This window comes from Phaenicophaeus curvirostris, chromosome 2 (assembly GCF_032191515.1).
Source record: "Phaenicophaeus curvirostris isolate KB17595 chromosome 2, BPBGC_Pcur_1.0, whole genome shotgun sequence".
Taxonomy (NCBI): domain Eukaryota; kingdom Metazoa; phylum Chordata; class Aves; order Cuculiformes; family Cuculidae; genus Phaenicophaeus; species Phaenicophaeus curvirostris.
In genome coordinates, this window is record NC_091393.1 from 31,708,282 (window position 1) to 31,725,379 (window position 17,098).

The 17,098-nt window shown below is 34.4% G+C and overlaps 1 protein-coding gene across 1 annotated transcript in view; it reads right to left on the reverse strand.

The window, feature by feature from the left end:
• LOC138717797 (activating signal cointegrator 1 complex subunit 3) overlaps window positions 1–17,098 on the reverse strand; it is a 277,866-nt gene that overhangs the window by 159,805 nt on the left and 100,963 nt on the right. The window contains exon 11 of the mRNA XM_069851636.1: window positions 6,154–6,318. Coding sequence (XP_069707737.1) covers window positions 6,154–6,318 — 165 coding nt within the window. The remainder of the gene's footprint in view (window positions 1–6,153; window positions 6,319–17,098) is intronic.

Below are 17,098 nucleotides of genomic sequence, written 5' to 3' on the forward strand. Positions count from 1 at the left end.
AAGGTTGCCAGAAAAGATAACTAGACCTAGACTCATGTAAGGCATTAGACATACGGTTGCACACCACGCTGTTTAAAAATAACATCACAGAGTAGCAATAAAACATGTATTAAATTTATCACAAGCTGATGAACTGAGAGATTTTAAACAGAATGTGTAATTGGAAAACAGCAATTAAAAAGAGATGCCTCTAATTGCTTTCTAAGTCCAACTCTATTCAATAATTTCACTCCTGATATGCAGTAAATTAAAAAAAACTGGTGACAAGAAAAGCAGGTGATTGGCAGAATCAATATAACTGATGTATGCGTCAGCCATATAGATAAATCTAGGGTGATGGTCCCATTCAAACTAAATCTCTTTTAATTTAGCACATTCTGGAACCGGCCACAGTTGAAAAACGAGACAGTACTTTCAGGAAGCATTCTTATAGCAACAAGTGAATGCTGCAGCCACGATAAAAGAGGTCTGTCAGAGGACTTCGTGAACAAGTATCTGAATACAAGCTCCAAAGATTATGTCTTAGCAAATTAAATACCTGCACTTCTCAATGGTATAAAAAGGTTGGAACTGAGTAATAGGAGGAAAATGCTCTACCTCTGTACATGCCACAACCAAAGCTAAAACTAAAGTTCTATAAATAGTTTTGTTGACACGTTTTAAAAGTACAGTAAAAAAATTTAAGAAACTTCAGTGAAAACAGCCCCAAAACCCTACAGATAGAAAGCAAAAAAATACTGTGGAAGGTATCAGTAAGCTTCTTTTGTTTAACCTATAATAGAAGATGCTGAGAAAAGGGATTAGCCTATACAAGGAACATCAAATAAACAAAAGACTTAACAGCAGTCATTCAAGATGAGAAACAAAGAACCAAATGAAATGTCGATGCCATTCTAGTCCCAAAAGACACATTTAGGAACTACAGTGGACTACCACTAGACAAAAGATACATAGATTTAAACAGTTTTCTTCACATCACTAGCTATCAGCCTTGCTCAAATTTTCTTAATGATAAAATGGGATTCCAAGCACATTATTTGATAACCATTAGGCATTTGGCTTTGGGTGAGAAACCTCTGCACTTGTTAGCTTCTGATTTCTAGTGAGGAGGGAAATGAAGGGTAAAAAGGGACAGCGAAAAAAAAAAAAAGAGGTAGAGGAGATAATAAGGAACTGGAAACACTGAAAATGCATCAGGAGCAAAGAAACCTACATGACAAGTGAGAGGGAAATTTCTTAAATTAAGTGTCATGAGGAAAGAAAGTTCAGATAGGCAACATGAGAATTTCCAGATGAAGTATAACTCCACCATCTTGTGGTCACTGCAGTCAAGTCTGCCTTTGATCTTCACATCCCCAAGGAGCTCCTCCTCATTGGTGAGTGTGAGGTACAGCAGAGCACCTCTCCTGCTTAGCTCCTGTGTTCCCTAGGGAAGAAACTTCTTATCAACACACACCAGGAACCTCCTGGATTGCTTGTCCAGCTGTGCTGTCCCACCTATTATTCATGTATGAACTTTGTTGATCTAATACAAAACCATAAGACTATCGAAACATAAATATGAGGAATGAGACTATGATGGGAATAATATTTGTGTGTCTAAGATAGGAACTTTGGTTCCTCAAAATCTGATAAATCTTTTACTATGGATTTTCTTTTATTTAATTTGTCATTCACTTAGTTGAGAGAAGGTAGCAAGACTCACATATCATTAAAGTACAATATTCAGCATGCTTTTTTGTGACAAAAATACCCATAAGCAGCAAAGAAGTCATCAAAATCTCAGAATAATTATGACAAAATAATTCAGTATCTTTTAAAAAGGTCATTTTTTTCCTTTCAAGCTAATAAGCTTAGTAGATACTACAGAAGTGTGGAAAGTTTGATTAAAAAGTTTAAGCATTTCAGTTTTACATCTGCATTACATCCTAGACTAAAACTTTAAACATCAAAGCTGTAAATTGAATTCAAAGAAGTTGTTTGATGTTATACCTACAGTATATAACAGGGCTCAAAGCAATTTTCCCACCAAAATGTTTAGCAAAGTCAATTTAAATCACTTGCAAAAACATTCTCTAAAATTTGAAAAGTGCAAACACGCACGAATATGCTGCTCATTCTGCTATGAGTAAAATTGTCAGCAGTTCTAATATATATGCTCCTTCCGGGTTTACAAAAAAACTGATCCTAAAAATGTCATAAGTTGAAATGAACATGTTGGAGTCTTACAGTAAATGGTGTGACTCGGTGTTCATCTCGGGGAAAGTACAAGCATAATTTGAGCATTTGGAGGTACAAATTAGGACAGACCTGCTAACGCATCAGGATATTCCTGTTTTGAGAATGTATTTGTATAGCTGCATTTGAACAGAATATGAATACAAATCTCAAAACATTCTTCCCTGGCACAGTTGTAGGCCCAAGTAGATAGCTGAACACTAATTCTTAAAAAGATCAAAACAACAAACCCAATAGTAATAACATTTCCATTGTCTTTTTTTCCATTACGCACCATCTAAGCAAAACAATCCTCATAGATTCCAACAAAACAAGAGAGATATGTTTTTTATAATACAGGGTAGCAAGCCCTCCAAAACGTAAAAGGCACTAGATTATACATCCTGATCTGCACAGGAATAACGACATTGCCTCAAAAGATCAAGCTCAAAAGTGTCAAGCTAGTGATGTATGATCCAGGCGAAACTAGAGAAATACACCATTAACAGAGTAGCTACTAGTAATTTTTGAAAAAGCTGAAGTAATATTCAAAGGAATTTATCACAGTTCTGTCCTAGAAGTGATATAATATATGACTGTTCCAAGTCAGACCAAAAATCCAACTACTTCAATACACTTTCTCCCACAGTGGCCAGAAGGGACAGCACAGAAATTGGGCCAATGTCAATGATATCTGCCAGCATAGCCTCCAGTTACTACAGTCCCCAGTCTGACCTAGTGACTATTAACTGCAATGGACTTATCATCGAACTACTTGTCTAATCACTTTCTGAATCTCTTCTCTACACATTAGGAAAAGATAGTCAATATTTTTTATGACTTAAACCAGTATACAAATCAGGTAATTGATTTCAGTAATTACTGCAGTGGTGTAATTGGCACATGGATACTTTAGATTGCTGTTGTCAATGTCTTTTTGTTTTGTTGCATTTTTTTTTAAGAACTGTGCAATTATTCGTACTTTCTCTGTACATGAATATTGAATGAGTATGATATTTCTACAGATATGAATGAAAAATATGTTCTAGAACTACTTTCAGAAAGGCTGAAGAGGAGCTTAATGTTTCACACAGAATCATCAAAGTCAGAAGGACATTTCCAAGGATGGATTAAATATCCTGGGTTTAGTTCCTGCTCCAGAGACATTTCTGAACTTTTATCAAAAAGCATAAAACAGAACTATTGAACTAGGAAAAGAACTAAAGAAATGAAAGTAACTAAGTAATTTTCTTTGCAAAATATCACTACAACATTATTAAATGTGATATTTTTCACACTTAAAACATCTGTAACAGTATTTTCACTAAACTCCAGTGAAATGCTTCTTACATCAGAAAACTTGTTAACTTTTTAAGCTAACAAACAAAAGATCCAGTAATTTCATAATTAGTTATGGATGAACTCTGGAAACTTCACAGAGCTATGCTTGCAGGCTCAGATGCTGCAACATAACGTTTCAGGGTTATTTTCAAAACTAACCCTCTTACTATTTGTTTGCATATTACATAAAAAAATATATTTGCATAAAACAGTCATACAAAACATCTCTTGTTTCTTTGTCCCCAAGCTTTCTTGGAGGCTTGCAATTAAATTTTTTTTTTGGTCTGGAATTGTTTTCTTTTGCATAATTCGAAGTATTTTTACAAGTAATTTTGTCTTCTATTTAACTGTAACTTTTTTAGTGTACTTTATGCTGTAATATTTCCCTCTTTTCAATTACTTCCTTGCAAAGATTCGTATTAGTCTACAATAAAATTAGAAAAAATAAGGTCTTCAGGTAGGTGCTGAGATAGTTAATTTGAAGATTCGTGGTTTGGGTTTTTATCCAACTGTTTCACTCAAGGAAGGGCTACAAATTACTTTCAATTCCAGAGGAATTAAACTCAGACTTGGTAGGAAAAACAAACCTCAAAATCCTACAAGATTAAAGCACCCTAGAGATGCATTTTTTAAATGCACGTTGAAGGAAGATACTGCTATATCACAATAAATGCACTAAGGGTAGGATTCAGTACCCAAGATGTAATTGCCTCAGATTTTATATTCCTTAAGTTACCTGTGCAGGCTTGACAGACACAAAAGGAAAGGATCTATAGGAGATTTTTATTCAAATGAAGCAGAAGCAGGATGCCAAATTGAATAACGTAGAGCAGACAAAATGGCTCTAGACATCAATTTTAGGCACCTGAAGACAACCTTACAAATCTCACAAAACTTCACTACAAAAAAAATGAATGAATCTTGTAAATCTGTCATGAAGACAATGACCAGCATAGTCACTCTTAAAAGCTGAGATGCTTTACTTCAGTGACATGTAAGGAAAACAAGTTAATTGGATCCGTTTAATAAAGAAAATACACTATTGATCAGGCTAAGCTTTAGCACCCTTGAGGTAATCTTGAGGTAATCTAAACTTTACAAGGCCCTGTTCTCCATAAAAAAATATTTCCAACTTTAGCTTCTTCTAAGGAATTATTATTAATGTGCTTCTTCGTTCAGGAACTTTATACTTTTTGCACCGGATTACAGCAGACATCCAATTTATTCTGTTCTTCAAGGAGCTGGAATCAGATGATTCAGAGAATGAAGTTAGTGTAGTGTTACCAAGATAAAAGCATCTGTAAAGCTAAAAGGCTTTAACATGCTACAAACAGAGCCATTACAATACAAATGATGTTAATTTTTGATTTGTTACAGACGTCTTGGTTTTGGCTGTGATTAATTTCTTTCATAGTAGGTGGTATGAGCATAATGTTGATAACACATTGGTGGTTTTTTTGTTGTTAAGCAGCGCCTATACTAAGACAAGGACTTTTTACCTCCTGGAGCTCATCTCCCAGTGAGGAGGTATAGAAGAAACTGACTCAAATCGGCCAAAGGGATATGCCATGCCTGGTATACAAAGTTGGGGCAGTTGGTCAGGAGGCTTGGATCACTGCTCAGGAATGGGCTGCACATTAGTCAGCAAGTGGTGAGTAATAGTATTGCGCATCATTCATTTTGTATATAGTATTATTGTTATTCTTTCTTCCTTCGCTGTCCTATTGAACTGTCTTTATCTTAATCCACAAGATACCACCCTCCCCGCCCTGCCCACAAGCAGCTGCATGGAGCTGAGTTGCTGGCTGGGGTTAAATGATGACAGTTTATTAGTATTGACATACTTCTGCTCTGCATGAGGAAAAAAAAAAAAAGGCATTCCAGCCTCTCATTTATCCTAATTCCATCCTTTTTATTCGTCCTTAAATTCCATGCTATATTTTTCTTGTAAATGCACATCTCATGATTAAGACTAGTCTTATTTATTGCCTAAGTGAATACTTTTGTACAAGATCTAAGAACAAACCCCACACAATCATCCTTTGCTCTGCTTGCCATTTCAAATCTTTATTTACAAAGTACCACCAAACACGAAGGGAAAGAAAAGGACCAGTTATGCTAAATTTACATAGTACTTTTTAGCAGTGCTTAAAGACTTACCTAGATTTAAGAAAATACTCTTAATTAAAAAAAAAAAACAAACCTTTTCTCCTAAGAAAATTGTTAATTAAAAATCAGCATTCCTTGTAAGAAAATACTTTCAATTTTGGTTATATTAAAACATTAATCTGATTATTATTTATAAAAAATGTTAAATTTTGCTGTCACTTGTACAGTAATAAATGAATGTTAAGTAAGCAAATAATAAGTAACTAGCACTGTAATAAATAATGCATCATAGGAATCTGATTGTTTATGTAATACAGAAGACGGAAAACAATTTTTTTATTCATTCTTAGTAAAAAATAGCTTTAACATAAATTGTAAGCTACCTAAACATTTTGGTTTTATTGCCTAAGCATTTCTTCGTTTACCCTGAAATCTATCTATTCTTTACCAAAATAAAATTTTTTTTGAAGATTTTTTTGTTCTTACCTGACGTAAAGTACGTGCTACTATACTTTCAAGTACTGGTCCTCTGTCTTCATGCAACAGATGAACTTCATCAAGAATCAAGAGTTTTACCAGCTGAGAGAGGGCTACATCACCAACACTTTTTCTTGTCACTACATCCCATTTCTCTGGAGTTGTCACAAGCATCTAGTAGAACACAAAAGAGAAATATTAAGCATATGAAAAGAAAAATCCAGATTCAAATTCACAAAAGATCAGTATTTATATACAGCAGAGTAAATACAGTGTAGAACTTCACAAAGCTATCTTAAGTTTTACTTACTTTACATATAAGGCAGATGCAGTCTGTTGCATATACATGTGTTGGACAGCCATTAGTAGAATTCAGTATGGAAAACCATATAGAAATAACAACAAGTAACTGGAACTTACTGTGTATAATTTGTATACTTTTTCCACATTGAAACAATTAAGCAGCTATCAAGAATAAACTCCTTATATAATCTTGCAAGTCATTTAACGTATGTGTCCCACCAAAAATTATCCATGATAAAATATTTCTAACCTTCACCACAGCACAGTAAACACCTAAGACTCCCTTATACCTAAGCTTGACCTGGTAGTTCCCAGTTCCATATGAAATACTTTCTCCCTGACGTATACTTTCAAGCTGTACATTTTGATACTTCAGTCCTTGCACTATCAAAACAGACTAAAGAACTTCCACCAGTCCTGGAAAATATAACTTCCAAGCTTTATTACTGCATGTAGATAGGCCTATGGTCAGTCTCTATTATGTTGCCATTTCTTGCATACTTGCAAATTGCATTTCTTGAAATGGCTTCTCTTTTTATATAAAACCCAAAGTAAAGACTATCAAACAGGTATAACTGAGGTACATGCAATCTCCAGTCGCCAAACAACTATAGTACTCTCCATTCTCCACAATGACACCACACTCAACAGTCACCTCATATGACCTTAACAAAATTCAAGCATTTTTAAATATAAATCAGACATAGTGGTCACTCTAAAAGAAAGTATCTCACTCCTCCCCCCAGAAAATTCTCAGCACTTGTTTCAAATAGAAATGCAGATTTCTCATATACTATTCAATAAAAATCATTTCCTATTTAAGTGCCAACTGTTAAGTATAAAACCCCCATAGAGCTGAATTTTATAAACTGAAATTAAGTAGGAACTTGCCTGCAAGTTATGACTATGATTTAAGAGCAATTATTCATTGCTTATTCATAACAAATCTAAATAGTCAGCATCTATCAAAGCCTGAGATTTCTGGGACAGCCACAAAGCTTACTATACTTACAGTCTCACTTGTTTAAAAAGGAAAAATAACTTGGAAGTATTAAAATAAAGGTTACTCTGTAACCTTGCAGTTGAAAATCACTCAGAAAATAAAAAGGAAAATTCAGATCCTGTTGCTTCATAGGCACCAATTTAAAAGTTTAGAAATTGGGCAAAATTTGTTCGGGTGATATCTAGAACGAAATTAATGCTTTAATGAGTAAAATACAACAGGGATTCTTTGATTATCTTGACTGAATTGATTTTTTTCTTTAAATTCAACTATCAATTATTGAAAGATACTAAGAATTGGTAAAATGAGGACATTTCTAACAGCTTTGATAAATATGCATGGTATTAAAAGAAAACACAGTCCAGCGATCATGAATCTGTAAGTGGTTCATGTTTTAAATAAGCTTATTGACTTGCAACAGGATCTAGAAAACAGGACATTAATTTTCTAGCTTTATTTGACCAATTCTTTTTAACTGAATTGTCAACTTTCCCCCTCAAACACGCGAAGTAGTTTCTTCTGGTAGACTTTGATTCCAAGTTTATTTTAATACAAATTTTGGTATCATGCCTTTGACTCTTAGAGCAATGTTACATCCACATTCTTCCTCTTAATAAATATTTTTCTATAATTCTACTAAAAGGAAAACATAACAGTAATAAATAAACTTTAATATTTAGTATTTTATAAACCTATACTTCACATTACAAATAAGAACTAAGTCTACAATCAGACACAAAAACATTTGTTTGATCCATATCAGTTCTTTCATAATACACGTTTTATGATTAGACTGTCTCTAAACTTTAGATATTCAGAAATAAAAAACAAAGACTACACAAAGCTTTGGTTATAGCTGTTGTCTTTGACATTCTTGACCAGATTCAATTCTATTTGGACTTCAGCTTTCCTAACTTCATCCCTAGATGCTCAGAAAATGCCTGTGTATTCCTTCCAGGTTACGCGTCCTTGTTTCCACCCTCTGTAGGCTTCCTTTTGTCTTTGAGTTTGATCAGGAGCAACCTGTTCCTCCATGCAGGACTCCCAGCATTTTTGCCCGACTTCCTACTCATGGGGATGGACTGATCTTGAGCTTGAAAGAGGTGATCCTCGAATATTTACCAGCTTTCTTGGCCCCCTCTCTGCTTCAAGGCCTTATCCCATGGTACAATTTCAAACTGACCTCCAAGGATGCCAAAGTCTGTTCTCCTGAAGTCCAGTGTTGTGACTTTGCTTTTTGCCCTGCTCCTTCCCCTCATGGTTCTGACCTCCACCATCTCATGGTCACTGCAGTCAAGTCTGCCTTTGACCTTCACATCCCCAATGAGCCCCTTCTTCCTCTTATCAGTGCCTATGATGTACAGCAGAGCACCTCTCCTCGTCAGGTCCTCTAGCACCCTGGGGGAGGAAGTTCTCATAAACGCACTCCACAAACCTCCTGGATTGCTTATATGCTGCTGTGTTTCTTTCAAAATATTAGACAAAATGTATCTTACAAAATACATGCATTTATGAACACTTTTTTTCTTTGATGTCCACAAGATATAACCTTATGCTGTTCATTTATTCTCCTCAAAGAAACATTTTTCCCTCCACTGCCTCACAATATTGTTCCACTCCAACTATTTTACCATCAGAATATATCAGCCTTTACTAATTACCAAGAATTACTCCTGAACAGACTTTGTGATAATACAGAAGAAGATATTACAGAAGTCCAGCAATATTTAAAACTTAACATATTAAAGACTCAGACACTAATGTCACTGAGAGAGCGGTGGTGTGGGGGGGGTGTTTCTACGTTTTGTTAAAATATTACCGGGTGCATTTTGTTAGCAAATACAGGGCTTTAAAATGCTTATACTTCTACAAAGTAGTAGGTGTAAAAATGTATGACCATAATTTATGAACTGAATTGTAACACTACTACAGATGCAACTGCTATCACTTTAAAATGAGCCATGTCAACCACAAAAAAATTAGCAGCTGTACTTCCACAGAACATTAATTAGCAAACAGTGAGGAAATATATTTAGCAATGCATATTAAGACTCTAAGGTGTGAAATACTACAAATGCAAGCTCCTTAGCTAATTTCCTAAATCAAAATTGGCAATGTTCAGATCCAAAGTTGTTTTTTATGTTAGTCATGTTATCAGTATATATATTTAAAATGCTATCATTAATTTTCTGTTCCAGAGTGATAACTAAATATTCATTATAATGGTCTTTTACTTTGATCTTAATTTAAAACAGCAATATTTCTCCAAGTAATGACCTGAATTAAAAGCTACACTTGATATACTGTCTCATTTAGTAAGACCAGTGATCTCCAGAGAATATTTCACTAGAAAATATGATTGGTTCTTGAAATTTGGAGATAGAAATTACAGCTGAGAAAAAAATTCCTCCAAAAAACCCAAACAAATCAGCTTTGTAGTCTCAAACCATTATTCAAATACATAAAATGCTAATTAAAAATATCAGCTACAGGAAAATGTTGAGTATCAGCAAATGTTAACAAAACTATACATTATTTTTTCAATTACTATAATAAACAAAGCAGCAGGATCCATCTCATAATTAGTTTTAAATGCAGCAGTGGCATTTTTTTTATAATTAATTTTCAGAGATAATGTGTTTTATCCACAAAGTTATAAACACAAAATTCATATTCAGCAAAAGGATTCTGCTTTCTGTCTGGGGGCAAGGGAAGGACACAGTAACAAAGTCTTGAAACATCTTCTTAATATTTTTTTTTTTGACTTCAGTTATCAGCACAGTGAGAAGCGTGTTCATTCCTATTGCTATTTCACCACTTCACCTCTTTCAGTATTGAAATTGCTAGAAAATAAAGTGTCACATTTGCTTAATGAACTGCAACTCATGCAAGACATTTCAATCTGGTTTTTGTATTAGTGTATGGCTGAATAGAAATAGGTTAACTGTCAATATTTTTACTGCCAACTTAAATTTCTCTCCACACATACAATACGATTCTCCTTTCCCAATGTTTTGTGGATTATCATTAGTAACTATTTCACAGTGACATTTTCTACTATGGAAAACATGGGCTTATCAAAATTTTCTGTCTTAGGTGAGTACTGTTGCTCAATTTCACTTTTATACCAAAAAAGATAACAGTTAAAAAAATATTTTTCAACCCAGAATAATTTCATTTTGCTTTGCGGGTATTTAACATTTCCCTGTATTACTTTATATAATGTTAAAGTGAAAATTCAAGCCATAAAGTCTAATTACTTCTATTTGAAAAATGAAGTCAAAAGGGACAACGCTGATAATTTCAACATCAACTAACAAAGTTCTGAGTGACTGTGAAAATGCATTTTTCTGTAACTGCATGATTTGCTAACTACTTTTGTCAGTTTCTCTTCAGTCCCCTTAGAAGCCAGATTTTATGGTAAGGGAAGTGACATTTTCACCACAATTTCAACTGCTAGGTTTTGTTGTTTTTGTTTTGGTTTTTTTTTTAGTCTGAAAAGGCTTATGTTCTCACTGAAATCAAATGATCTTCCATTAATAGTGGGGTGTCCCTGCCCATGGCAGTGGACTGATTGGAACTGGATGATCTTTAAGGTTCCTTCCAATCCAAACTATTCTATGATTTTATGATTCTAATTTCTTAGAGCCCAACATTCATTTCCAGCAGTTGGCACAGCCTGTAGTTTTACCTTTCAACAGCTCACTTGCAATCCTTGCACATGACTAGTATTTTAATTCTGATTGAATAATTTCTGGACACAGTCTGAGCCTAGTAAAACTATAGCAATCCCCTCAAATTCACATTCCCACAGACCCAATCCCCATATGAAATTATTTCAGAACAAACTACATAAAATACACAGTTAGAACATCTCACAATACAAAATTCAGTGCTTTTAAGTTCTTCAAGACAATTTTTGAGAACAGTTTTCCTCTCTAGCCACTTAAGTCTCCATGTATGACTGCCACTTATCTGACTTTTGTCACTTTTATACATACTGCAATAAATCAAAACTCAGAATACAACCCCGCAGATAACTTCCTAATTACTATGATTCCTTGAAAACAATCACAAAATTTCTAGGAAACAATTAGAAAATACCTAGGCCATCCTATCTGCTAGATCTTGTCAAACCACAGAACTGTTTGACTTGGATCTCAGATTTAATATCAAGTGGAACAAGATGGGGGAAAGGGACTGGTGTTCCATTTTTCTTTTAGACAACATATCACTCTGATTTCAAAAAAAAGAGGGAGAAAGGTTGGTTGTGATTCATCAGGTCAGTAAATCAAACTCTCCTTGCCCTGTAATCTTAGAAGTGGATTCTGGAAATAATTTCCTTATCTGTTCAAACCCTTCTATAAGGTAAGGCATCATTAATAAAGTAAGCATGCATGGCAAATTTTAAACGTGTTCTCATTTTAGTTTTTTGCTTTATCAGACCTGATAACAACCTAAATTTTGGGACTGACAATTGTTTATGTAAGTTTGTATATTGTGACTGAGTAAACACCTGACAAGCCAAATCATACTTCTGACAATTTTTCTTCAAATGAACGAACTGATGAAGTTATTACAAAGGACAGATATTGTTAACTTTCTTACAGCAGAGATTTTATGGGCATTCCTGAGAGTAAAAAATAAACATTCCAAAGAAACACCAGGAACACAAGATTGAAAATGAATCTGCTGTAGTCAGCCCCATTCAGAAAGTAGATCTTGCTGCCAGTGAGCTGTTAATGAAACAATTTTTACAAAATGAATATCAGTAAAGGCTTTTGCAGAACTGCAAAAGTGATATCAACCATTAGATTTCAAGTCCAGATAAAGAATTGCTAGTTTTACAGGTGGGTGTCAAATGATAACACTAATAAAGACTGTTTGCTGTGGGAAGTGTCAAAGCTGGAATTATCTTCCCAGAGCTGGATTAAGATCCACAAACGTTTCATGATCATATGTCATGGCACTGCTGCAGCACAATGGAGATATTTTCATATTTAACACAGCTATATGAAAGTACTACATCCTCTTTGCTTTCAAATCATTAGAATAGCAGCTAAATAAAGAGCAAATATTCCACTTATGTTATCTTTCTCTGTAAATTTCACAACATTGTTCCTCAAAGCATTGATTAAACCAACAAGAAATATATATTTCTACAGTAATCCCATTATTTATTTACCCTCTTAACAGCCATTTATTTTTTATTTTATGTTACCATTTCTTTGTGCTTTTCCAACTTTCTAGTAAGTAATTCTCTTACTGTTTCAGTATCCTTAGGAAAGGAAAAGAAACCAGATCTTATAAAAAAACACCTGATGCCTGTGGCTACATGAGCATCTATCCTCTACAGGCTACCTACTCTGCTCCTCTTATCCAATGACCAATGATGGTGGAGTTACTAGTTTTGTTGTTAGCATAAAAAAGTCTGACTGAAGATACCACAGCCAAAACTAAGGAGAGCTAGAGAGACTGAAACAGCTAAAAGACAGCCTTGAATTAGCTGAAATATATATTCTCCATCAGAAAATGCATGTTAGATATTTCAGAAATTTGCCTTTTTAACAACATAAAACAACGATTAGTCATGACTAGAAATTGTTTCATCATTTGCAGACTAAAAAGAATTATTTTACTGACAATAAATGTGATGAAATAAAGCAGTGTTCCAAATATGGGAATTCAGTACACCTACAAAAAGTCATATTTTCTGAAGTGCCTTGATAATGTTGGAGAAGAAACAATTTTAAGGCCCATCTCATTTGTAGATGCAATTAAAGAAAAAGCACAGTTTGCATGCAGAATACAAGACCTAAGGATCTAAAAGCTTTGGAAAGCATAGAACCAGCATCTTTCTATCTTAGTGCCTACAGCAATTTTGTATCCACCACAGTGATTCATCATGGATGGATAGCAATAAGAATTCTGGTCTAGTCATTGTTACTTTCTTGTCAGTATTCAAATACACACTCTCAAGGATCTGCTTCTGTAGATTTCAATTAATGTAACTTCCTAATCTTTATTGTTTTCACCTTGCTATTGGAATTCTCTCTCATCCTCCCAGTCCTTTACACATACCTATAATTTCCTCTTAACACTCAAAACCAGCATTTAAGAATACATGGAATCCTAGAGGAAGCTTCGCTCAGTCACAGCCAGCACTCCTCATTTTCTGACAGCTTTTTGGCAAACGACCATGGACAAACTACACAGTTTACTCTATTCATGCTGTAACTATTTATCTTAATGCTTTGTTCTGGCAGCAAATTCACTGCAAGGGCTTTACGTGTGCAGAAACGGAGACACAGAAAACTGCACACAACTATACACATCCACCCAGCGCAGCCTCTCATTGAAATGCAGCATATTCTGCAATTCTGTAGGGAGAGCTGCTATGCTAGGGCTTTATACAATTTGGAAATATTTCCCTTCTAATCAGCGATGCCTTGGATCTTCTCACAAATTTTAATATTAGATACCTGATATCACACCCCATGAGGGACACTTTACCATTTTGGCACTCTCGGAGGTAAAACTTCATCAAAACATGTTACAAGAGCAGCAGCCTGCAAGTCACTTTCATAATGCTGTTTTTATTCCTCTTTTTATTGCACTCTTACTCAGTATGATTTATTCAAGCATTTCACAAAACCTCAAGTGAGTTGGAGCTCAGGCAGGGAGTGGAATAAATATACAGAAAGTAAAACAGAGGGCAGCAATTCAAACCAAGAATTAGAGGTTGAAAGGTAGGAAGTAATAAATAATGAATACAAATATGTTTTTCATAAATCAGAGACAATCATCTGATGGTGTGTTTTATACAGTTAAAACAGAATTGTCTCCAGTAAAGTAGATTCCTTACAATACAAAGATACACAGATGAGCAGTATGCTCATTTGGGTGAGTAGATGTTACATTAAATCTTAACATGCACTTGTGGTCTAAGCATAATGGCAATTCAGGATCACATATACATACATACACAAAGCATCTTAGAAACATTCAACAATAAGACTATACTTTCAAAAACTATCTACATTGAGTTTTTCACATAAGAAAGACGGAGGTGCATTATATTGACGCACATTAGCATCAGCTAGTAAGCCACTAAAGCTAACACCAGTAATCAATAGGTCTAGAAATCAACAAGGGAGCAAGAAAAATTGTAACAGCTGCCACACAGAATTCACTAAAATGGCAAATGAATTTTTAACTGGACTTTATTTAACTTTCTTCAGCATATATTATTTTACAACTTAATCCCAGAAACTCATGATGATTAGGTTCCTTACAGAACAGCTAGTTCATCTAATGAAAAGGCAACTGATTCACAATGTATGATCACAGTGCCTTAGCAGAGCATGATAGTTATGAAACATCTGACATGTACTGTTGAACTGTTTTTTTCGACATTGTTTTATTTGTTGTATACTTGGGAGCACAGTTATGGTTAACACATTTAAGTCTGTATGTTAAGATTTAAAATTTTACACTTTCAACACAGTCCTGGATGTCCTAGCAATTAAAAAATTAATTTATAAAGTTCCAACACTACTTTAAACCTCAATACAATGGACTCTGTCAGAGTCAAAATAAACTGGAGTCAAACCCAGTACAACCAGTCAGGCTGATGAATTGGATAAAATTCCTTTTTGTTGCTGCTATGAAAGCACGGAAGTTTTTTTATGTTTTTAGTAAAGATAATAAAGCTTTATATGTTCCATTAATCTGAGGAGAAACCATGAAAAATTAGGATCACAATACCTGTACTGAGAAGTAATATAAGGGCACCTGCTCTCTGCTCTCTGTACTTTTTTTTCTAGGAAAAAGCAGTCTGTTTAGTATCAGTACAAACTATATTTTAATAACCACAGTGAGGAAGAACAGCTTGCACGCTTTGTGAAATTTAGCTTTTATTATGCATTGTAAAATACATAATTAGCCACTCAGCCTTCAAGTTTAAATACTGATCTAAATGTTTTAAAGAATGTTCATCCAAAACATTACCCTCTTTTCCTCTCTGCTGTTAATCAGTTCACTAATTACAGTTATACTAACCTCTGATATACTACTGTCAGGTCTGATTGATGCCAACAGCTCCCTTAATCAGATCTGACAACTTTCAGCAAGTGTCTGTCTCTTGAGACAGTGGATCCAGCCTGCTTGTTTTCAAGTCTACCCAGTGTTATTTTGCATTTTCTTCTCCCCTAGCCCTTTTTTTCATACAGAACAGAGATACAGTAGAATAACAATAAAACGTGTGTAGGGTATATTTGTCTATGTTTTAAAAAATCATTATAACAATAATGAGATATATATATATTGAGCTAAAGTTAATAGTTTGTTTGCTGGATAAGAAATTAGAAAGAAAAACTAAGTACAAGAACATTTTCTGGAAATACATTGATGTTTGTGAGAAATGCAATATTGTTGCTTGGCTGGTGGCTTTTTATGTTTCTTTGGCTGTTTTTTTTTTCCTTTTTCTTTTTTTTTTCTCTCAGAGCTGCAAGGAAAAGGGTTGCAAAGTCATTCCTCCTCTGTTCTACAGAGAAACTTCAGGTTTGGGTTGCACAACTTCAGCAGACAAAGATAAGTGTACTGCAAGCTACCAATTTTTCCAATATATTTATATTGGCACACTTTTAAAGCTCATCATAATGGTCCTGCATATATCAGTAACTCTAAAAAGTTTGGAATAACTTTTGTTGGCATCACCATAACCTTTCATTTATTTATTTATTTTCATTTTAAGATTAGTCATAATTGGGGGAGACAGAGCCTGTGTTCCTTTTTCTGGTACTTGAGAAAAATCAGCAATCAAATACCTATTCTCTAGAACAGAGTTAACTTTTTCTCACAAAGTCAGGAAATGTTCTTCAATAATTGTTCTTGACTGATTTCCCCCCCCCCCCACTTCTGCTTCTGTAAAGCATTACCCCAAGATGTGGATTAAATCAATATTATGTGAAAAAAATGACCAGACTGCAATGGTGACATTTTGTTCTAAATAACCTTTTTAATAGACTTTTACTCAACAGTTCCTTTCTTTCACAGATTTGTATGCAATCGGAAGCAATTCATGGCCTTTTTGTCTCAGACTGTTTTTTTTGAGAAGCAATGCAAATGACTAACTCAGAAGCATACTAAGTGTAAGTTGAAGAAAGGTTTCTTGGTTTGGCTGAGATGCTGATGTTAAACAGATATTGCAATAAGAGTCAATTTTGTGACACCTGTTCACAAAATGACAACCCAAACACCAATTCATTTGCTTTCATGCAAATGCAATTTCATGAAGTTTGCTTTCAAGTCTACACTCCAAAGAAAATCATGTATGCTAATATTAATGATGACTGGTGCTGAAGGTGATTGCAACATTCCTAGAGTATGATTGTCAGATTTATATCCTCCAGTTACATTAAATAAAACTAGCACACCCTTTGGATATCAGCAGGATCCTTTATGCACTCAGAGGAAATACCAACAGTTTGCTGTGGTAATGAAAGGATCAAATCAAATGGAGTTCCACAGGAGTCTATCCACTCCAATACTATTGCATTTTCATGAATAATCCTAATGATAGACTAAAGATTATCCTCACTAAACTTTCTATTGATATTATGCTGCATGAAGCTGTAAATGCCTTGG